This window comes from Hyperoodon ampullatus (genome assembly GCF_949752795.1).
Source record: "Hyperoodon ampullatus genome assembly, chromosome: 1".
Classification (NCBI taxonomy): Eukaryota; Metazoa; Chordata; class Mammalia; order Artiodactyla; family Ziphiidae; genus Hyperoodon; species Hyperoodon ampullatus.
This window is the reverse complement of record NC_136914.1, coordinates 175,957,758-175,982,148: the sequence shown is the minus strand read 5'-3', so window position 1 is coordinate 175,982,148 and position 24,391 is coordinate 175,957,758. Positions and strand designations below refer to the sequence as shown.

Below are 24,391 nucleotides of genomic sequence, written 5' to 3'. Positions count from 1 at the left end.
GAATTAAATAAATTACAGAATTTGTCTCCCTACCTCTGTCTCCTAGAACCCAAAAGTGTTAATCAAATGTGTGCTCAATTTCATGGTTGCTAGGTTATCGCATGGTCTGCATCTGCAAATTGGAGTTTATTTGTTGTAGAATGTTAAAAAATTATGGCTGTTCGGACAGAAGCTAGAAGGTACAAATTTAGCTCTTATTTTGTAGTTCCTGTCATAATGCTTTCCTGGGGAAAAAAAATGAACAGCATGTTTGTCACGAGTGGTCTTACCTCTAAATTATATTGTTTTTTTTTGTGGTTTTAAGCCAGATTCTTGATGTTACTTTAACTTGCTTTTCCTGGTTTAATTTATTTTAGTTGGTAAAGATTATTCATCACTCATTCAATTCCAGGGTTATCTATTGATTCTTTTCTCCCCATTTGGTATTTTCTGACATTTTGTGGCACTCAATATTGATTTATACAAAATCAGTCATCTAAATGTCCAGAGGAGGTGTCATTCACTTGTCATCAGCTGTTTTTCTGAGCTAGTAAGTGGAATAGTCACGTACACTGAGGTTGTTGAGTGATTTAAGGGCTGGAGTCCCGCCCGTAACACCTGCTGGATCATGCTTATAAAGATGCTTACAGAATTTTGAAAGTGAGATCACTGAGAAGATTCTCCAGAGGCAGCATCAAGCAGTTTCTTAGTAGGGGACTCAATTCTTCCATGTAACATTTATCAGTTATTCTGTTCCTCAGTTACTGTAAACCTATGCTCTTAGTTAAGAAAAAATAAAATAAATAAAGCTTGCTATGCAAATACACCTTCCATATAATTCTTCCTTTGTTTCCTAAATTTAATGAATCAGCCCTGATAAAATGCAAATAGATTCTGTAGATCTGGAGTGGGGCATGAGATTCTGCATTTCTGCCAAGCCCCTAGGTGATGTTGGTCTGTACACTTTGAGTCCTTAGCCCACCTACTAACCAAATTCCCATTCTGATTCCTTCGTATTTTGAAATTCTTGAACTGTATCTGAGGTTCCCCTGGCATTCAGATGTTAGTATTAGGAGTAAATGAAGAGGGAGAGATGAACCCCCTTCCTGCCCCCACCAAGTTATATCAGCATTATATTTTTCCAACGTTCTATTTTTTAACGGCAATGAGAACCTAGGTGTATGTTACAAATCCCTAAACCAATTGGATAGCTTTTAATAATCTTCCAAGAATCTGGTGGTTAGTGAAGTCAATTTTCATGAGTTTTTGAATTTATATTTCTTAAAGTTATTTGTGCCTGAGGGGCTCTGGCAATCCCTCACTTCTTCGGTTCTAAGCCCTTCTCCTCTTCTGAGGTTCCTCTGGCCTCCATCTTCATTTCTTGCCTGGTTGCAAAGAGTCTTACTCTCTAAGCTGAACTGAAAAATAACTTGTGACAAAGTGTTAGGAGATAAAGCTTTAGGTGGCCCCTCCTAGGAGTGTGTGCAATTTCATAGACAGTGACAGAAAAGTTTTTAAAATCAAAAGATATGACTGGTGGAATTTTAGCCCCATGGCAGTCTACTGGAGGACCCTTTTCGGGGGGTGGGGAGGAAGAGGGAATGATGTTTCCAGCCTACCACATAGCCTATTTCTCATTCATTCATCCTACTCATAAGATCTACCTTCCCACTCTACTCATGAGTCCGTTGGTTATGACTTCTGGGGGCTTATGACTTTCAGATAGTCTTTAAAGTAATCTCTTTCAAGGAAGTATTCTGTAATTCATCTCTGCTCTGCGTACCATTTGCTAAGGCAACGCTCTGTGTCTACGGGCTCTCTCGATGTCCAGGATCTCACAAAGTCAGGAACAGTATATAAACATACTGGAAGGAGAAATATTATTTTTATATTGAGTTGGAAGGATGATGTATGGAATATCTTCACCTGGTCAGACTTAGATTTGATTCTTCTCAAGTCAGCGACAGATTCATATGAGGTTCTCATCTGTATGTTGCTTTTTATTACATTATTTTGCTTCGGGCTCAAACATATCAAAGTGATTCAGACACTGTGGATGAAATCATCTGATTTCCATCAATAAAAGTCTACTAAATCCTTTCGATGATAGGCAGTTGGTATTATTACACGGTTATAGGAAGACATGGGGATGCTATGCACTAATTAATAGGAGTCTACGTGGCTCAGATTTATACAATGATTAATGTTTATAGTTATAGCCAGGCTGTTTCTCACTTAAGCGATATAAGTAGGTTTAGTTATTGAAATGGATTCTGTTTCTTGGTTTAAATATTTGAGTCTATTGCTTTCTATCTCTGTTCACTAGGAGTCGGTTAAGAAAAGGTCCTTTCTAGTTTACCTTCTTATTCCATGATTGAAAATGGTTGTTGACTGATTAATCATGTAAGTTGATTAAGTTGGGGGATCATAAATCATATACCTACACAAAAATTTGACTTTTGCTTAAAATCCATAAATGCACATTTATTCACCAGTGTATTGCTGTGGAGCTAAGGCCTTTTCTCTAAGTAGGGGTCCACAGAGTGGAATTTTGGAGTCTTTTTTTTGTGTGTGTAAGCTATATCCCTAGAGGAACCTCTACAAATTCCAGTTTCAGTGTTTTTAAAGTGAATTACGAATTTTAAGGCAGTGCCCAGTAACCTGAGTAGAATCTGTGCAGACCTTTATAATACCTGCCCCTACAGCGACAATATTTTTAAAGCAACTTTTCTTTATTGGGTCTTTCCAAAGCATTTGACTAGTTTCATGAAAGCAATAGCTCCCTTTCCATTGAAACTCATATTTTATAGCTATATTATGTAATTACATTAACAGGCACAACTGGTATAAATAGGACTGGGAACAAACACAAATGAATCTTGATAAGCATACAACTCAGCCACATGGGAGCCAAAGCACATAGGTGCACAAGAGAATATTCTCCTAGCCACAGTGCTTTATTGTCCAATGTCCTGTGGGCATCACTGTAGTTCGGTTTAGATATTTTACAGAGGGAATGATTAGCATTAATTATTCCAGTGAAACAGTGAACTGGAAACCAATGTTCTATTTTTTTTCTTTCCAAATTATGACTACACTACCAAAGTTCATCCTTTTCAGATTTATCACTCTTATGACACCTGTTTTTGTTTGTTTGTATTTATTTTGTTTTGTGAGAGTTAATACACAGGCACCTCTGGTGTTGTGGATTTGATACATTATTGTAGTTTTTCTGTGAAGCAAAGTTCTGAAGGTAAACACCTTACTCTTAGCTTCTAATAAAAAAAAGAGAGCAAAAACAGAAGTAAAAGTTTGTGGGAAAACGTCTTGGAAAATTTCATTGAGAATGGATTTAAAGTGAGAATGTATAATAAAATGGATGGTAGGAACTCATAAAAATTCTAGCCCAGGTGTTAAGTGAAAGTGTGTACAAAATCCTATTAGTGGGTGAAAGACCATCAGTTCCTTCCACACCTGGGGACTCCTTGACTCTGTACTTATTTTCATCAATGTCCCCCTGCTCTCCCCACCCAGGCTTTCTTTCATTTTCTCCTCTAGACCAAATACCTGCCTCCCATAGAGCAGGTTAAAGTGTCATGTTCTGCCATCATAGAACTCTGTGGAATGTATGGCTTAAGTCACTTAGAAAACTCTCTTTATTTTCTAGTCCTTTGATTCTTAAAAATGAAATATTAACCCATATTTATTCTATAAGTTAAAGGAATTTTCCTTAAAATCAAGGGAGGACTGACGCATTTTGTACAGATGTTTCCTTTTATAAAATTATTTATTTATTATTATTATTTTTTTGCGGTATGCGGGCCTCTCACTGTTGTGGCCTCTCCTGTTGCAGAGCACAGGCTCCGGATGCGCAGGCTCAGCGGCCATGGCTCACGGGCCCAGCCGCTCTGCGGCATGTGGGATCTTCCCAGACCGGGGCATGAACCCGTGTCCCCTGCATCGGCAGGCGGACTCTCAACCACTGCGCCACCAGGGAAGCCCTCCTTTTTAATTTTTTTATATAACTTTTCCTTAAGGAAAATGTTACAAATTCTAGAACTCTTTCTATTTCTTATTAGTTAGCATATTCTCAATAAGCTGCTTATATTGAAGGAAAAATAGTGATTTTCCAGCAATCCTTGGCATGTAGACGCATCACCCCAATCTCTGCCTTCATTTTCACATGGCTTTCTACCTGTGTGCATTTGTCTTTGTGTCCACATTTTCCCCTTTTTATGAGAACACCAGTCAGGTTGGATTAAGACCCACCCTAATGACTTTGTTTTAGCTTGATTACCTGTGTAAAGACCCTGTGTCCAAATAAGATCACATTCTGAGGTTCTAGGGGTAGGATTCCATCCTGTCTTTTTGAGAAGACACAATTCAACTTATGACACAGGGCATAGTTTATAGCATTTGCATTTGCAAAACATTAAGAAAAAAGACTCTCCCAGTGGTGTCCCAAAGCAGGTTTGAGTTTGTGTCTTGAAATGTCAGCGTTGCAATTTGGCTAACGTGTTATATATGCTTTCCTTACACTTTATTTTCATAGTTGAACCTTCCTTTAATGAAAATATTTACAAAGAAAGAAACAAAATGAATTCTTTTTTGATTGCTTGATTTAAGAATCATGAATAAAAGCTATGCTATTTAATAAGCTCCCATATTCCTGTATGTTCTCATTATGTTTACATTTTGAAGGCGTGTACTTTATTTTATCAGTAGTGAATTCATACTGAGCTACATTTAGTATTTGAGGCTTCATTTTGCTTTCATTAATTTCCTTGCTAAATGATAAGTGGCATTAAAGTCATGCTATTCTGAGTTTGCTTTCCGAGACAGAGTGACGCTGCATTATTGAACACTTTTACCCTTCCTTTTTAAAATTCATATTTCTACATCATCTATGGAAATTGCCACACTTAATGCTACTATCTTATGAGCAGGAAAAACCCAGGCTGTAAAAGAAGGAGGAAATAGTGGATTATGTGGGACGTGGGTAGAACAGACTGACTTGTAACGGAATCTATTTAAAATAAAATAATATTGCAGACTTGATGCTCATGATAATGCTCTAGTGAGATTATTTCATTTGATTCTTATAATGACTCTATCGTAAGGAGAGTGTATTGGTCAGTGTAGGCTAGGTTATGCTGTGGAAACAAATAACCCTGAGGTTTATTTCTTGTTCACATAATGCCTGTTGTTGGTCCAGGTGACTCTCCAGGACAACTGTCCTCCATGAGTTGGCTCAGCATTCTAGTCTGCTTCGATGTTAAGGCATGTCTTATCAACATATGCAATCACTGCAGTAGGGGAAGGGCTGGCTAGGAGTCAAGAGCTGGTGATTAAGGTCTCCCCTTGAGAAGTGATAGCCATCACTTTTCTTACATGTTATTGGCCGAAACAAGACATGTGATTAAGGCTAATTTTAGGGGGTTAAAGGAAATGCCATCTTGCTGTGTCCCTGGGACAAATGGGAATCAGATATTGATGAACAATAATATGCTTGAGACAATAATACTTCCCTTTTACAGACATGGAAACTAGGGTTCAGAAGTATTAGGTGACCTGCCTAGGGATATAGAACCAGATAATAATGGAGCTGCTACTCGCACCTTGGTCTGTCTGACTCCAAAGGCTATCTGTTCAACCACTTTGTGTACTGCCTTCCATAAGAACTGAGTCAGCTACCTTGAAGATGATGTGATTCAAATGGTAAAACTAATTGCCCCCAGTTTTCCTTATGGAGTGCTCTTGATAGAATTTAGAGGAAATGGGGAAGAACAGGTGATTGGTGAGGCTTCCATTGAGTCTAGTCTCTGGGGAAATTTTCTGGACCCTTTCTCCTCTGGCCTTTCTCTCTTACCCTTCAGGGTAACCTCTGAAGAAGCATCTGAATATTATGGATAAAAGAGAGGAGCTGAGCAAGTAAAGGAGCGATCTTGCATTTCTCTGCTTTGCTAGAGGTGGAAGGTATAGTCTTGTAATTATTAAAGGGATACCAATGTCAAGTTAGGCCTGTATGGCAATTTGTAGCCTACATAACATGTTCATATATAATCTGAAGATGAGAGCAAACCTCAGTGTACTAATTGACTGTAACCCATATCAGTGAGGTGTGGTTGTCAAAGTAGCCAGTGGGACCTGGGACTGCATCAGTGAAAGGGACTGACTAACATGAAGTAGAGGTGGAGAACGCAAGCCTTGGGGTCACATCTGGGCTAACCTCTGACCCATCACCTAGGCAAATATCTTTGTCTGTCTTGGACTTTTCACTGTAAATCAGGAGCAAAATAATGACTTCACAGTATACTCATAAAGGATAAGTGATGTAAGGTTAATAAAGTGCTTGCAGTACCGGGTGTATAGGTCCATGCTCAGTAAATGCTGGCTGCTCCTATTATTATGTTGGTTGTTAGTGTGAGGATTTTTAAAATAAGGCATGTGATTATTAGGCTCTATGTACAATGATAGACCATAGCGGGGATATTACAATCACTTCTGGAATATTAGAATCACTATCACTAGAGATAGTGAAATATATTTTGAGGCTGGCATCCAGGATGGAGAGTTTACCTGAAACCATCTTCCATGGTTTGCTGAAGAAACTAGCAAGATATAACTTGGAAAAGAGATACTTTAGCAGTGGTTTGAGGGCATGGGCTGCTACTGTCTTTGGATCTCTGAAAGGTTGTCCTACAGAATAGGCTCTAGTATTCTTTATGGAATTAAGAAACAGTACAGCCATGGAAGTTGCAGGGAAAAGGATATCAATTCACTGTGGGACAGAACAATCAACCATGGAATTGGACTGTCTTGGGAAGTAGTGGGTTTACTGTCATTGGTGGTAAGAACATTGTTCACATGGGTATTGGCAGTATCTTGGGGATTCAGGCATCAGCTGAGTGATTAGATTAGAGAAACCTTAAATGATACTCAGCACTGAGTTTTGTGATTCTAATCCTGGGCACTCAATAGAATCATCCAGTGGGATTTAAAAAAATATAGCAGTGTCTTGGGCCCTACCCTAGACCAATTAAATCAGAATCTCTAGGGGTGAGGCTCCTGTAACAGTATTTTCACAATCTTTCCAGTTGATTCTGTTGTGTAGCCAAGTTTGATAACCACTGTTTTAACAGAAAGAAGCAGGTGCCATTGGCAGTAGCGCCTCTCTTAAAACTGTAGGTGATCAGTTTTGAATAGCAGGAGAGAGTATCATTCTGTGTGAGAAATAGTAATGGAACAGGGCAGAGTTTGGTTGGGTTTGGCTTCGTTGAGCCCCAAATATTGAGGAGTCCATCCAAACTGAAGCCTCTGGCCATTTTGGCTAATGGTTTGGGTAAAGGGTTGAGGTCCATGTTCAGTTTAAACGCCTGCCACATAACTTCCTAGAGGGGGGAAACCAGAGACTGTAGACACTCAGGATTCAACTATAGGAAAAGTCTATTTTCCCCCAAAGGGACTTGCTATTATTCATGTTTACTGGCTGCTGAGTGATTCATCTGGTGTTGAGGGAGATGTGCTCAAATGAAATGTGTTGCTTCTATGTAAAGTAGCTTATTTCTTCTAGGATACTCCGGCCCACTGATGCAACCCTGCAGAACAATGCAAATCCTGCTGTGAGAGTGTGTGTGTGTGTGTGTGTGTGTGTGTGTGTGTGTGTTTGGGGATGAGGAAAAGACAGGTGCACACATAGATATGCATATTTCTAGGTCATAGAGCATGCCTTCACACCTCCCTCCTCTGACCTCTATGCCAGAAACATAAGAATGACCCATTGTCCACTGGCCCTGGAGCTTGGTTGTTCCTAATCTCTGGATGCTCAATGGCTGAGCTGGCCTCCTGCCTGGCCATTTGGCAGCTGTCAGGGTAGCCCCGTGTATCCCAAATTTGTTCCTGTGTGGCTTCTTCCTGCCTGATCCCTCATCCTCTGGCATGGCATTTTCTCCATGACAGTCTGCCCCTGAACTGCCCTCGCTGCCGCTTTGGTAAAGGCTTGCAACGAAAGAGTAACAGCCACTGGCGAATCCAGTTTGTGCAAGCAGCATCAGCAATGGATGAGACCTCCCCCAGGCTGGAAGAAGACTGGAAAAAAGGACTTCAGCGAGAAGCGAGCTGGCAGGTAAGTGATGTCCTCAGCCCCAGACGGACCCAGAGCTCTCTCTAAACTCTTTTAGCCCAAGTCTGGGTAATTCACATCAGTCTGTTTGCACAAACGCGTTATCTGCAGACACATCCATTTGGGAAAAGTCATCATTAGTTTTCATTTCTTTGTAAACCATGCAAATAAGATTCCAAATGAATTTCCTCTAGATTCTTGAGCAAGCTAATAGAGTTTTACAAATCTATAGATGTTGCTAAATTTATACTTTCTTAATAAAGCCCCTTGAATTAACAAGTTGCAGGTGTATATCAAAGGAAGCATGAAGATTTGGTTTGTGTGAGTACAAGTTCATTGCAACATAAAAATTTAATACAACACCTGTCACCAGACTTACTTTATAGTGTTATAGTAGCTTGGAATAAGGGGCTTGGTTTTAACCTATTTTAATGAGGTGACCATTCTTTTAATGCGGCTTGTGTGCCTTTCTTATTTATGCTGAACTCATAATAGGTAGAAGCTCTGTGGTATGCAGAAAGTTCAAGCTAAAGGATTCATTTTGGTGTAGAGGCAGTTTTCATTAAAATATGCAAAGCAATAATGTTTATACGTTACAATACCTATTTCAAATTAGCAAAATTATATGCTCCTGTCTCATAAGCTGCCAACTGAAATCCCTTCCTAAATCCTGTTGAATGGCTTTGATTACTCTTCTTCACATTACACATTACACACCTCTAATGCATATTTTTACACATCCACTCCATTGCCGTTTAATTAGACAACAATATTGAAGAGTGATGCCAGAGGTTTGGTTTTTTTTTTTTTTTTTCTAATGCTGCTCCTTATGGAAAAAGAACACTTCCGTGCATGAAGCATTTCTTATGGGTGGTGTTGGATAAAGTGCAACTGTGATTTTCCATTTTGTCTATAGTAGACAGTTTCCTACAAAAATGGTGATTCAGGATGAGTTGATTTTCAACATCAATTTTTAAAAATAATTGTCTGTTTTTATAAAAGGAGGGAAACTTTTCATAAGAGTCTCCTTTGCTATTGAAATGTCAGTGAAATGTAATACAGATATTGACAGGTATGTTCTGTTCTAAGCCATGTGATGTTAAGTAAGGAGCTTCAGAAAAAAACCTCCTCCAGCCTGTCATGAAATTGGAGTCCTTCCACTTTGAGTGGGAGAGTTATTTAGGAAGCAGGAAGGCATACAAATAAATCTCTGCATGCTACTTTGAGAATGTCATGTGGTAGGTCCCCAGGGGTTCTAAACAAATATCCAGATATTTTATGGTATATTGATGTGACTTTTGGATTTTTGTCTTTTGTTTATGTGTTTTCCTTTAGAGAGTTGGCATCTTATATATAGTCTTCATTTCAAAGGAGGATGAAGGAAGGAAGCATGTGAGGAGATGACTCAGAGATCTCTGTGGACAAAATATTTAAACTAGGAACATGAAATCCAAATGTTTCTGTAAAAAGGATGTGCCCTATCAATGGTAGCGTCCCATGAACCTTTAGCTTAGTCATTTCCCAACAGGCAGATAATGAAAATGTTCTCTCCGCTCCTTGCCTCCAACGATGTGATTGTGTTCAAGTTGACCCTTGCCATTTCCATTATGGTAACCGAAGCTCTCCCTGTAGCTCCTGGAGGTCACGGTTATGGGAAGGACATCCCAGGCTCCCATTTGACCCTCCCTGACTCTTGGCCATGCATGGCATTGTGTATCACGGTGTGTCAGCCCCTGCTACTCTGCTTCTGGCGCTCTACCCCCAGTGAGGCCTGCCTGCTGCCCACACTGTACAGCCATCTGTGTTGCCATGCTGGGTCTCCACATGCACGGAGTCACCCCACTTCAGCTGATACTTAAGCTGCCCCTAAAGGAGGCAATAAAATCTGATGGCATTAGATGTAAGACCTTTGTCATGAGAGTGACTTCTTTTGACCCTCCATGGTAGTGATGGAGCTGGGGACAATTTAAAAACAAACTATGATTGATACTGAAACTTTAATTTAGCTTTAGTACTACATTTCTTGTAGAAACTGATTCCATACTTCTTTACCTAACTAACTACTATTTACCAATCACAGTGCCAGGTGTGTGTGTGTGTGTGTGTGTGTGTGTGTGTGTGTGTGTGTGTGTTGAACAGGATTGCATCTTTGGAGGCAAGGAGCAGAGAGAGCATTTTCATTATCTGCCTTTTGGGAAATGACTAACCTAAAGGTATATGGGACGCTACTGTTGATAGGACACATGATTTCTTACAGAAACATTTGGATTTCATGTTCCTAGTTTAAATATTTTGTCCACACACACACACTCCAACATTCCTAAGAAGCCTAGAAGGTACATATGATTACCCCCTTTTACAGATGAAGAAATTAAGACCTAACCTGTCCAAAGCCATCCAGTATTCAGGTCCAGTCCTATTTGACTCCAGTGCCTGTGCTCTTCCCACTTTGCTGTACCATTTGAATTGAATTTTATCTCATTTTTTATCTCATGGAATAATAGCATATGAGCAGCTGTGACGTGGGCAGGCAGGAAGAAAGAGAAAGAAAGGGAAAAAGCGTGACGATCTTCTAATGGAATAATCAATCTCTGAATCATTAAGACTTTAATAAAATGTTTTTTAATAGTTGATTTTTTTAACCCTTACTATCTACCAGACACTAAGCTGCATTTCTCATTCTTACAAGTACTCTGACAGATATTATTTATTCATCTTATACAGATGGGGAAACTGAGGCTCAGCTCAAGGAAACTGAGGAACATGTTCAAGGTTACATACCTACTGAGATGATGAAAAGAGATGTGAGCCCACTCAGACGGGCCCCAAATCCTGTACTCTTATACAAGGCTGCCTCTCAGATTGTATATTCAAATTACATTTTGATCATACATACTTTAACTATCTCATCTCACAGTGATGTGATGGGATTCGGTCCTTGAGAAATCCCGATAGTTTTTTTTTTTTTTTTTTGTAAATAAATTAAGAGTTGGGCAAAAATGCCTTGCTCACTCATTTCTCCAGAATGTATTTTAATTGGATGCTGTTTGCCTTAAATGAACCAGCTTACCCATGGAGTTGAAAATGAGCTAGATGCAATTTCTAGAATCAACTGTAAATCTAAAAATCCTTTTAAGCTTATAACCTGTACTGGAAAACCAGCAGTAGCTGTGTCTGAGTTAATGCTCCTGTTGCCCATGGCCCGCTTCAGCTCTGGGAGAATCTGGGAACCAAGATGGCAGGGGCTTCAGCCACCAGGTAACCATCAGGCTACTAGCAAACTTACTTAAGGCAGCAACTTTGCTTCTTCACTTGTAGACCGAGGTGATTATGCTTGAGTGGGGCATTGGAGAGAGGATGGGAGGAGATACCAGTGCTTCATTGCTCTGGGCAATGGTCAGTTGAAAGACATTATGGAGGGGCAAATGGCTAATTTCTGGGTAATGTTTTATCTTGGGGTGGTTCCCTTGAAAATAACCAATGTAATAGTGGTGTGGCCATTGTGAACTCCTCTGTCAATGTTGTCTGCCTGTGTCCATCTCCCCCACAAGAAGACAAATTCCTCAAGGGCAGAGACACATCTTGTTTGACTCTGTGTCTCTGCCCTTAGCACTGAGCCTGACACACACTTAACCCTGATGATGTTTGCCTAACTGAAGGGAATTGCAAATTTGATCTGGAAAAAAGCTAAGGTGTAATGTTGCCCCAAAGCCCTGATTTGACACTTGAAGAACCAAGGCTGAGCAAGGCTGACTGCGCTGAGTTCTACTGCTGGTTAGTGAGTAGCAAAGATGGTAATCTCCCTGTTTAGCTTTCTTCCGTTTTCCTGGATTGCTTCTCCATGAAATTCCAATGTCGAAACTTTCCCACCTGTAGAATTGGAACTAGAATATGTTATCTGTGTCTGTTTAGATATCTTTATTTATCATGCTACCCATATCTGACAGGAACAATGGCACCAGGGTTAAGAACATGGGATCTAGAGTCAGACTTCTGGGTTCCAACCTTGGTGTCATCAATTTCTAACTATGTCACACTGGTAACATTTCTAACCTCTCTGTGCTTCAGTTTCCTCACCTATAAGATAGAGATAATTATCCCAGCTACGTTCTAAGGTTGTGTGAGGATTAAATGAGTCAATTCATGAAAAGCCCTTAGAAGAACCCTTCAACTAAGTACTGTTTAGTGCCCCATAGTGTGCACTATATGTGTCATCTGGATCTATTACCTATTTAATGAGATCAGCCATTTAGCATTTTTTTGAATAGGTACTGTGTGCAAAGCACATCCATACTTATGTGAGTGAGACAGTGACAGGAGACATTGCCCTTGAACTTGAGGTCATGGTGGGGAGAGCACAGCAGGTCATCATGATTATAGAATAGCCACAAAACGCTCAGTGTATCATGGAAGCACTGAGGAGTGGCCTCTGATCCGTCTAAGGGGCTCCATGGAGGGGGTGATACTGGTGCTAATTAAACAAAGAGAAGGACTTAAGCCAGACAAAGAACTCGGAAGAGTGTTTAGGCCAAAATAAAGAACGTATCAGAGGCAGGAGGAGCCAGTTGTCTTCTGGTGCCAGCCTTTCAGGGTGAGGCAGGAGTGATGCAGATGAGTCTGAAGGGGCAGGAAGGAGACAGTCCCTGCATGGTTAGACCAAACAGCTTCAAACAGCAGTGGAGAGCCATCGATGGGCTTTAAACAGAGGCATAAGATAGGGATCACCATTTTGTAAAGACATCCTTCTGGCTTCAGTGTGGAAGATAAATTAGACTGTAACAAGACTAGAGGGCAGAAACCCAGTTAAGGAGCTGCTTCACCACTTTAAATGAGGGCTGGCAGGACTGTGGAAATAAGATAGAGATGGAGGGGTAGATTCCGAAAAATCTAGAGGACAGGGGCCTCTGGATTTGGTGACCGATTGATGCAGGGAATGAGGGTGTGGAGAGTCCAGTGACTCTTTAGGATGGCTAAGTGGATATCAGGGACATCACCTGAAAAGAGATTGCCAGAAAAGAAGGTGGTCTCTCGGCTCATGATGGGCTGGGTAATAACTAACAAAATAGTGGAGGAGAGTTATAAGAAATATGAATAATATAGTGTTTTATACCAGAAAGATAAACAAAACCTCGTGAGGACTCAGAAAACCCAGAGAAGGTAATAATATCAAGAATATTGAACAATTACCAAGAGCTTACTTTGTGCCAAGAGCTGTTTTAAGCATTTGTCATATTAACTCACAGAATCTTCACCATCACAGCGTTAGAGAGATATGAGTTGTATCCTCATGGTGTAGGTGAGGAAGTTTCAGAGAGGTTAAGATCACTTAACCAGTCCATGGAGCCTAGGCCAAAGCAGCCTGGATCCAGAGCTTCAAAGCACTTAGGATTATGTCCATTTGCATGGAGCTAGGGGCCAGGGATGAGTTCACAGAGTAGATGACATTTGAGCTGGGTTTTTTAAGGAGTGCAATTTGCAAGTAGTGAAACCCTGAGTTAGAATCCGGGCTCTGCTGCTTCACTGGTGGTGGATATGCTCTACTCGGGGCCGATAGAACAGTCTCTTGTATGTGTCTCTGGGTTCAATGGGTCTCCTAAGGTTATTGGCCTGAGTTTCTCAAGGTGGGACAGGCCAACTTCATAGCTCCCAAAAGAGATTGCATATGGTGAAGGAGGCCTCTAGCAAGGCCAGTCCAGTGCCCAGCAGTCCATGATGTATGGGAGATGATAGGCCTGGAAACTAGAGGGCCTGACTGGGGAAGGGCAACTGGACTTAGATGTGTGACCTCAGGCAAGTCCCTCTTCTGAGATGTTTCCTCCTCTGTAAACAAGACAAAATACCCACTTCCCAGGTAAAATAATGTGTGTTTAAAAGAATTTGTCTAATGTAAAGCATTAGACAGAATGTAAGATTTTTATCTCTAATAATAGAAAATAAAGTAGAATTGTATCTTTGAAATAATACCAAATACAAAAATAGTTTCGTGTTACTCTCTACCTTCCCTTCCAATTCCATTGCAATTTTATGTTTCAGTTTCCATGTAGGAAGGGAAAAAAGTATGTGTGAGGTTGTTTCCTCCTCTCAGGAAAGGATTGATTTCTTTATGTTGGATACACCTTACATTGGTATCGATGGAATAGTGGCTCGTATTTTGAGTTTACGTGATATTTAGAGAAATCTGCTTCAAGATACTAATGTCATCTATCAAATGAGCAAATTGTGATGATAGGGTAAAAGCAGTACCCGAGGATATAGACTGACCAGTTCTAACTTTATGTCAGGAGTATGATGGACCTAGCAAGAAATGGTTTGAATGTAGAAACTGTAAGAGTTTAGGTTTCTCAGAAAACAAGTTCTGTTTTTCTTCTATTGTTACATTTCTGGCACAGTAGTATGTTTGAGAAGACCTCTTTTTCTGCTGGTTATAGTTTTTTGTTGCCTTTTAAATTATTTGGAACTCATTCATTCATTCATTCATTTGGTCCAGGAAGGTAAAGTGACATATTTCTTAGATTCAAATGTCATCGATTTATAAGACTCAAAGAGACCTTGAGATGACATGTCATTGTTTGTTTTCACCCTCTGTGTTCCTCACTCTGAGCAGAAGCAAGTCCAAAGTGCTGAAGACAGATGACCTTCTATAGCTTCTGTCCATAACTCATCCCTAGGTCTAACAAATGATTCTTAAGCTAAGGGAATTCTTCATTGCGGTGGATTTAAACCGCTCCCATTGCAGCTGAGGACAATATCTGCTCCTTCATCCTCCCTGGAGGTGGAGAAAAACAGCTCAGTCGCTGTCCTCAGGAATCAGCCTTCCTGGCCTTGAAGATCATTATGAAAGCAGCCTTCAGCTTTTGCTTCTCAAGGCTAAGCAACTTAAATCCTTAGGTATAATTCTTCATTTCCATCTTCTTGAGTTTCTGTGAAGCTTCTCCAAATCCTCTCATTACCTTTAGCTTCTTTTTTTTTTATATACAGCAGGTTCGTATTAGTTATCCATTTTATACATATTAGTGTATATATATATACACTAATTACCTTTAGCTTCTATAGTCTAGAACTTTTCAAGAGGATCTAGCCAGGGCTAACCTGTAGCAGTCATCTGCTCATTTATTTAATCAGCTGCTGCACATTTATTGAGCTCCACGTTCTAAATACTAGACCTCTGGGCAAAGTCCTGAGGGTACAAAGATAAGTAAAAACAGCATGAGGTATCACTAAGAGCCAGGCTCGTATCATGGATCACTACTTACCAGCTGTGTGACCTTGAGCATGTTACTTAAACTCTATGTCTCACGTCCTTCATGGGCCAAATGAGATAGCGATAGTATCAATAATCTATCTCATTGGTTTGTTGTGAGGATTAAATGGATAAATACATGTAACGCACTTAAAAATAGTGGTCGACACATAGTTATGGTCATGTAACTCCTTGTTAAAGAAAATAAAAATGAAATAAGATGGAGATCCTGCCCTCTAGTTGAACCCACTCTACTTGGAAGGATGAACTAATAAATAGTTAATGACAGTTCAGTGTGTTCGATGCTCTGGTAGCAGTTTGAGCATGTGGGATGCAGGTTCGGAGGTGCAAGAGGAATCATGCCCCAGGGCATCAGGAATGGCTTCATGGTTCAAGGAAGGTGGACTGTTGGACTCACGTCTTAAATTCACATATCGTTGACATAAAAGGCTGTGAGAGACCTTGGGATGACACCTCCTTGTTCATTTTCACCCTACAGATGACTGAGTTGGATCTTAGGGGAAGAGTAAGGGCTTTCTAGGTGGTAAAGAGGGTGAAAAGGCACTCTGGTCAGAGGGAGGCTTGTGAACAAAGAATTAGAAGCATAGACATTTGGCACATGTTTGAAAGATGGAGGGTGGCTTGTTGTGTCAGGGGGTGTGATGGGCAGTGATGCTGGGAGAGGCTCTTTCATCTGGGTAGCTTCAGGTTGTGAATGGAGCAGGAGGCCTTGCTGAGGCATTTTCCATATCCTTAGCCTAATCCATGCTCATGGGGCTTTATTTTAAAAAGCTGTAGATGTGTTAGGGAGGCTGCCACAGCATTTGATGTCTCTCTTCTAGGAGTTTTCTTGCATTGTCTTGGATCAGAGTTATGTATCAATCCCTAGAGGCCAGAATCTGAATCTTATTCATTTTCCTATTTCTCTCAGGGTCTAGCATAGTACCAGGCACGGGGCAGGCTTAAGTCATGTGTGTTGAAATCAAGTTCGCTGTGTATAACCAGTGCCCTCATCTGCCTGTTCAAGGACAACCAATTGTGCTTATGCATGAATGAACACATGCTAATAAATGCATCCAGGGATTTTACACTTTTCAAATTTGACTCAATTTCGAGCACCTCTTGGGAAGGGAGTAGTTTTGTGTAAAACCCAAAAAACCAATTCGAGAAACAAATTCTCCCTGTGGTGTCTTTGCCTTTTACATTCGGCTTCCTGTGCTCCTGTGTGCCACATTCACGGCTGATTATTCTGATGGGGGCCCAATGAACATTGACTTTATGTCTTAGACTCTTCCCTTCTCGAACTCTTTCTTGAGCATTGGCTTACATAGGTCACAATCCACGCTGACGTTGGCTACAGAACATTCGAGCTGTAAAGGGCAGATCTTAAAAGAAGGTTGAGGGGGAAAAAGCAGCTCTGGACTCTAAAGAGACAAATGTGTTTTACATCAAGTTCCCCTGTTGAAAAAATGTCGAAAGAAGTGAGAAATACTCAATTTGTACCAGCTGGTTGAATGTAGTGATTCTCACTTAGGGTGCAAAAGCTGCAATTTTCTATCTAATTCACTCCTCAATCACTCCATGGCCCCTGTCTCAAGCTCAATTTAAGTTCAGTCCCCAGTACACGGAGCCACTGTACAGTGTATAAAGAAATGACTGGCCAAAGGGACTGAGGGGAAGACGGAGCCACGTGGTGACCAAAGCTAAGTTACCAAGTAGTCCTGGGATCACGCAGCATCTCTCCCTAGCGCCTCTCACAAAGTCCGTGTAAAATAGGTCATTTCTCCTTTAGCCTTTAAATGGTAATTATCTCCGCCTGATAGGCTAATCTGATCAGACACAGCCTGATGCTTCTGGTCAAATGCTCACCACATATATTGGGGAAACAGACAAATTTACTGGAGACTCTGGGGTAGTGCCTGGATTGAAAGTTTGCTGCCTCCAGGGCTTTGAATCGAAATGGAAACAGGCTGGCTCTCTGCAGAACTCCATTACTGTTGATGACCGTTTGTCTTTTTCAGAGGAGTTCGGGTGAGCGATAAATAGGACTGCTCTATAGGGAGCGCGTCCTGGAAACTGTTGGATCTTTCCTTATACATGTCAAGTGTATTTCAGTTTTCAAAAGCACATATCCATTTATACTCCTTTTTCAATCTCATAGAAGCCCTATGAAGGAAATGGCAACCGTGTTATTATAACCAATCGTCAAATGTATAAACTGAGGGCTGACAGGTTTAAGAGCCTTGCCCAGCAGAACCAGGACTAGAACCTGAGTCGAAGTACAGTCCTGCGCTTGTGTGCTCAGATCCAGCTACCTCTCTCTTTACTGGCCAAGGGTAAGCTTTCCAGAAGCTTGTAAAAAATTGTTATTAAATTAATACTTAGTTAACCTCAATCAATTGTCCCCTTCCTAAAAAAGGGTGACATTTAAAGCTAAAAACTTTTATGTAATCATTTCTGAGGAAGAGTTCCCCTCCCCAACCCAACAATGAAAATGTCTGGTGAGAAAGCAAGATGTTCATGTTTCTCCATGCTGCTCCTCAGGCTTCAGGCGTGGGCTTCTCGCAGTGGTGGGAGTCCAGGAGGGCTATTACACAGTTACCACTATCTGGGGATATGCTGCAGAGATACATAATTTTGTGTCACACTCTAAAGACTTTATTTTGAACATTGCTAGATGCCTTTTTTTTTTTCACATTGGAGAAGGAGACACACCAGCTCCTGCAACTTAGCTCCTTGCCAAGATGTGACTTAAATAGCATGGATCACCTCAATCCCACCTTTTGGATGAATCAAAATTTCAGCGAAGCAAACATCTGAACTAATGAAACTAAATGTTTTCTTTAGAAATTTTTGAAAACTGAAATGGTCAGGAGGTTACACAGTACAGCTTTTGTTATTTTTGTGGGAATAATAATGAACTCTTAGATTCAGTGGTGTTTGAAATATACTATTTTTGTTAGTAATTGGTTTTGGTGTTCACACGTAACTTGAGGAGCTGTGGAGAAACATCTTATGTTGCTCTTTTCTTGCACTGTTATTGTACTTTTTATGTCTATGTTTCATCTGCCTAAAATCAATCCACTCTTCTCTCTCCCATCTCCTTTTTCAATCAAAAATTTTAAAAAAATCTTCTAGTCATCCATAAAAACTCCTATCACTAACTCATACTTGAAATTCTGGAATATAATATTAGTTATACACAAACATAAGCTCTGAAGTCAAACCAGTGTAAAGTTGAATTCTGCTTTGCCATTGACTAGTTGGATAACTTTGGATATATTTCTGCTTTAAAGCCTCAGTTTTGCTACCTTTAAAATGAGATTACAATAGTAACTTTACTCTGAAATGATTATGAAAATTAAAGGAAATAACATACCTAAATCCTTTGGCAAAGTGGCTAGCATGGTGTTTCCATTAAGACCAGGATTATGACAATGCTGTTCACAATCCCATTTATGCCAATTTACTCATATATGGGACAGAAGTAAGACATAGAAAAAAGAGACAAAAAAGTATGTTATCAGCTAAAATTATTGTCTATATGGGAAAGCAAAGATATTTAGAAAAACTGGAAAATTATTTTAAAAAATGAGAGTTAGTTGATTCAACAGAAAACAAATATACAAAAATTAATAGCTTTCTGGTGTAGTAGTGATAACCAGTTAGAAAATATGAAGATTAAAATCATTCAAAATAGCACTAAAATATAAACTATCTAAAAATAAACTCATTGAGTAATTCTGTATGAAGAAAACAGTAAAATTTTAGCAGGAGACATAAAAGGAGACTTGGATAGATGGGAAAGGAGTCATTTTCTTAGAAAGGAGGAATGAATACTGTCAACATGTTAGCTCCTCTCAAATGAATATACATTTTTAATGTAATTCTAGTCGAAATTATTTTGCTGCTGTTGTTTTCTGGAAACTTGACCAAGTAATCTAAAGAGTAAATAGAATGTAATCTTCAAGTAATCTTGAAGAGTAAATAGAATGAAAGAGCTAAAAAATATTTCCAAACAAGAACAGTAAAGCAGGCTTTTCTCTAGTAGATATTGTAATGTACTGTAAAGTTATGGTAATTAAAACAGGATGCTCTGGAGTAAGAATCAACAGACAAATGGGGTTGAAGTAGACCAGAAACAGACTCTAGTAAAAAAAAGAGTTTTAGGAGGTGGATGTGGTCAAGGCTAGATTACATATTAGTTGAAGAGCTGACAATTATGCAATAAATGGTGTTGAGCCACCTGGTTAACTAATAATAGGAGAAACAACTACATATTAAATTCCAGGGAGAAAGAGTAAAATGTAAAAAATACAAATGAAAGGAGAAAATATAGGGTAATATTTATCCGATTCTGAAATGATAAGGCTTTCTAGGCTTAAAGAAAGAGAGTGATAATTTTGATTATGTAAAAATTTAAAAATTCTCTATGTCAGAAATGTAATAAACAAAAACCCAACAAATAATAAAATGGAAAAATATTTTGACAAGTCTAGTCTAAATGACTTGATATCTTTAACAAATTAAGAGATTATAAATAAGAAATAACCTAATATTCCACTTGAAAAAAAATGAGTTTGATCCAAGAACAACTAACAAGAGATAAATGTTACCAATAAATACATGAAAAAATTGTAATCATACTTGTCAGTAGAGGAATTCAAATTAAAACAACAGTGAGACACAACTGGTAAAGATTTTGAGAAACAATTATGTTGGTGATGATGTTGGTGATGGTGGAATGAATCCCATGTAACTACTACCTCTGCCTTTTGGGGGAGAGTGTGAAATATTGCCACCTTTCTAGAAATCAACTATATAATATGTATCAATAGCTTAAAATTATTTAAAAACTTGACTGAATGTGATTATAGAAATAGATCTTAAGGAAGTTATCAGTGACAAAGATAAAACTTCATGTAAAAGGATGTTTATTTTGATGTTGTTTATAATAATAAAAGTTTGGCCCATTGTAAATTTCCAGTTCTAGGTTGCTGGTCAAACACACTATGATACTGCCATCAGAAATTGTGTTTTCCATATTTACTGTAGGGAGAGAATGCTTTTGATAGAATATTAAGTGAAAACCATGGACAATATACTTTGGATTAAATATGGTAACTGAAACCCAGCAAAAGACAATAAAGACATAAAAAAGGTTTAAACAATGAAAGACAAAGAGAATGAAAGAGGAGATGACATTGGTGAAGAACTGTCTACTGGAGTCTGAAGGCTTGAAAGAGAATAAACAACTAGTAACTGACTTGGCACGGCATTAAAATAATAGTGAAATTTTAGCTTTCAGGGGGAGAAATCAGCAAACAGCAGGCTGTTTGGCATTGCCAAATTTTGGAAATGCTCAGGAATTGGATGTGCTAAGTATCTTAGAAGATGAGGGTGAGAAGTAGAATGGAAAATAGGTGAACATGCTGAAGGTATCCAGAAAGAGCAAAGAGACCAGATCTCTTCTCCACTATATGAAGGCAGAAAACAAATAGTTCATATCCTAACAGAGTTGAGAAACGATCTGAGTTTTGAGGACAATCAGGCACCGTGGTGGGACAGGTAACAAGCAATATGAAAATAAGAAGGTTTCAAGTGAAAGTCTGCCTACTGAACAGTCAGACCCCAGTTCTCTCTTCTCTTACAAAGTGTTGGTGCCTTGCTTCATTCTCTGCTGGAGAGGAAAGTGAAGGGTTCCTTTCTGGGGAAACTGACCAGTCCAATAAAAAATGCTGCTGTGAAAAGATAACTCTCCTCCATGCCATACTGCGGGAAAGCCCACCACCTATAACTCCTTTCCACGTTCCTGGAACCTCCAGTCAGCCTTGGATGTTTTACTCTTGAATGACCAGATATTACTGGAAGGCATTCTAATATGAAAGAGACAGACTAAAACAGAAACAAACAAACAGAAATAATTGGAACAAATGGAGGCTATGCAGGCCAGAGGAAAACATTTTAAACAATCTTAAATTGATTTTGAGAGGTAAGAGAATATATTTCATTCAAGTTATAAGAACAGGCCACTATAGGAAGGAACATTCAGAATACCAGAATGAGCTCTTGGAAATAAAAATATGAATGCAGAAATTAAACTTAATAGAAGAGTTGGAAAACACGTTTAAAAAAATCTCTGACAAATTAGGTAAAAAAAGACAAAGAGAAGGAAAATACAAAAGAAAAAAAAAAACCAAGAAAATTTGATGAACAACTTAGGAAGTCTAAAATCCAGAGGAGATCCAGAAAGTGATACCAGATAAAATGGAGGGACTGCCACTGTTAAATAAATAATATAAGAGAATTCTTTTGAACCGAAAGACATGAGTTTACAAATGTAAGGGTCCATTTACTTAATACCAGCATAACAAATGAAATACACACACACACACACACACACACACACATACGTAGACATATCACTGAAAAATTTCAGAACATTTGGAATAAATAAAATATACTAAATGATTCCAGAAAAAAAACCAAACAGGTCACATACAGCAGACTGAGAATAACATTGAAAATTACCACTCGAAGCTAGAAGAGACTAGAGTATTATATTCAAAATCTTAAATGATTTTCAACCTAGAAGTCAATATCCTGCTACTGCCTCTCACTGCTATGGGAATAAAATTGGAAGCATCTCATAGGATTAAATAAGATAATGAATGTAAAGTTGTTCAAATAAGATATTTTCAGATTGCAAGATCTTTACAAATGTCTCAGAAAGCTACTAAAGGATGTGCACCATTAAAAACAAGAGAGTGAATCAAGAAGGAAGAAGATATGGGATCCAGGAAATAAGAGAGGCAAAGGATATTCCTGGGATGATGGCAGAAGGGAGCTCTAGGATGTCAGCTGTGCTGAATGCCTGAAGGGAAGCCAGTCCAGATCAGAGCAAGAGGATTAAGGACTCCTGGAGGGATGCCTTCTGGAAAAAAATGGAATGGAACATCTGTCTGAAGTGAACATATTCAGAAGTTTTTTTCAGCTCTGACAAAGAGTTTGTCACTGAGTGAAAAAAAGAAAAGGGAAATAAAAAATGCAGACAACTATTAACTCCAGGGAAAACAAAAAAGTATGTAGGAAAGAAAATTTAATTATGAGACACTACATAGCTCAGCAGTGAACAAAACAGTTTTTAATAACGTAACATAACATGAATATAATTTATTTTTCAAAACACTATGACATAACTATACTGAGAGGGTGAGAGTAGAGGAAGTGTATGTGTCAGTAGGGGTGGTGTAAGACCTAATCCTCCGTTTCCATATTTAGAAGTCAGTAGATAATATCTGATGGAACAACCTGGTTAGAGGGACTGTTATAATTTACAAACAAGGAAATGAGCCTAAGGGATGATTTGTTCAAGGTTTTGCAGCAAGCTCCTGGTAGAGCCAGAACTAGAACTTAGCTATCTGTCTAGTCTTGGTCCTGACTGTGGCAGAAGGGTCTATCAAAATACATCATCTGCCTTTCTCTAACTCTTCCCATACCTCCAAGTTGGCTGACTCAATAGAACTTCCTCTCTCCATAAACTTGTATTGAATTAAAATAGGTAACCAGTGATTTTTATCACGTATTTTACGTGAGTTTCACTCTGAGATGCGGTAATTGTGCTGTTAAGGAAATTATTTTCTAAGAATAGGCAGAATTTATATATAAATTGTGATTTGAATGGGCTGCCTTTGTTGTTACTCTGGGTCTGGGTTTGAGGGCTACCTTTTCCGTTGATTAGCTGTCTGATCTTGGGCAAGCTAGTTCATCTATCCAAGCTTTGGTTTTCTCATCTGTAAAATGGGAATAAAAATAGCAGCCACTTCATAAGATTAAATCAGGTTATGAATGTAGAGGGACGAACGCAGTGCCCAGGTCACAGAAGACCTTTGATATGTTAATGATTGTAGTAACAGCAGAAGCGTAGTTGTGGGGTGGGGAGCAGGGGGAGAAGTTGATCCCAGAAATAACTACAAATATTGTACCTTTTAAACATATTTATAATGTTAATATTACATTACATGGTTGTTGGGAACTATGACATAAAAATATAGGAGGAACAGGGAGATTTGTAGGGAATCTAGTCAAAGTGGTGTGGTACCAGTGTTAGGTCTCCTGCCTTCATCAACCACTGACATGGGTTAGAAAAAGGTCTGACCTTTGGTAGTGGTTATTTGACAACTGGAGCAGAACTGGTAGTAATAATATATTACAGGTTTGTTATTTCTCTCAGTAATTCAGCCTAATTCTCCATAGGACATCTCTGAATATGAAAGTGGGCTTGAGAATTATTTGAAAATTTCATGGATGATAGTTTCAAGAAGTTGCTAAGCAAAAGGGAGATGCTTAGCCTTGATACCTATCTTTAGAGCTTAGCCCTGGTGGAGACCACTGCCGATCACACATTTTCACAAGGAAGCAAAATGGACCACTAGGTTGCTTGGTCTACAATGTGAAGCCCATGTGGCAATTTCTTGTTCTTAAGAAACACACCAGTTGTGGTACAGAGTATTTTCAAAACATGATGTATTATTCGATGACAAGCCCTATTTTCTGATATATGAGGTGGAGATGGGCTCATACAAACCTGAAGGACTCTGAAGCAGGGAAAATATTTGTCTTCACCTCTAGGGAAATGAGGCATTTGTCTCTCTCACCTGAGACTACCATTGGCATCTGGGGCTTGAAGGGAAGAGAGGGGATGCTTAGGGCACCCTAGGTATCTCTGGAGCAAAAAAGCTGGAATCTGTGAGGGGTATCAGGAGGATTTTCCATCCCTCTGCTTTAGGGAAAACACACTTTGCCACTTAGGGAAGGTGGGATCTTCCATTCATTGTCCTCTGTTTATGCTTGTGGTTCAAAAAATATAAACATATCTCTGTGCAGAGTTAGGGATATAGGAAACACTTGGTCGGGCAGACTCTTACGGACCAAAGCATCCAATTATTTGCATCTCACTGCACTGGACAAATGTTTTCAGTCAGTGGGAGTTATCACAGGGAGAGTACTTTATCCAAAATTTCAGAGAATTCTATGAAATAGTAAAAGAG

At 39.2% G+C, this 24,391-nt stretch overlaps 1 protein-coding gene across 4 annotated transcripts in view; it reads left to right on the top strand.

The window, feature by feature from the left end:
* Positions 1 to 24,391, top strand: part of PPARGC1A (PPARG coactivator 1 alpha) — a gene marked incomplete at both ends in the record, with an annotated part of 680,253 nt that overhangs the window by 368,623 nt on the left and 287,239 nt on the right. For 2 of the 4 annotated variants that reach the window (XM_079700907.1, XM_079700906.1), the window contains one exon: positions 8,036 to 8,104. The exons of the other annotated variants lie outside the window; for them this stretch is intronic. In XM_079700907.1, coding sequence (XP_079557033.1) covers positions 8,036 to 8,104 — 69 coding nt within the window. Of the gene's footprint in view, positions 1 to 8,035; positions 8,105 to 24,391 lie in introns of those variants that run through there. 4 annotated transcript variants of the gene reach the window in all.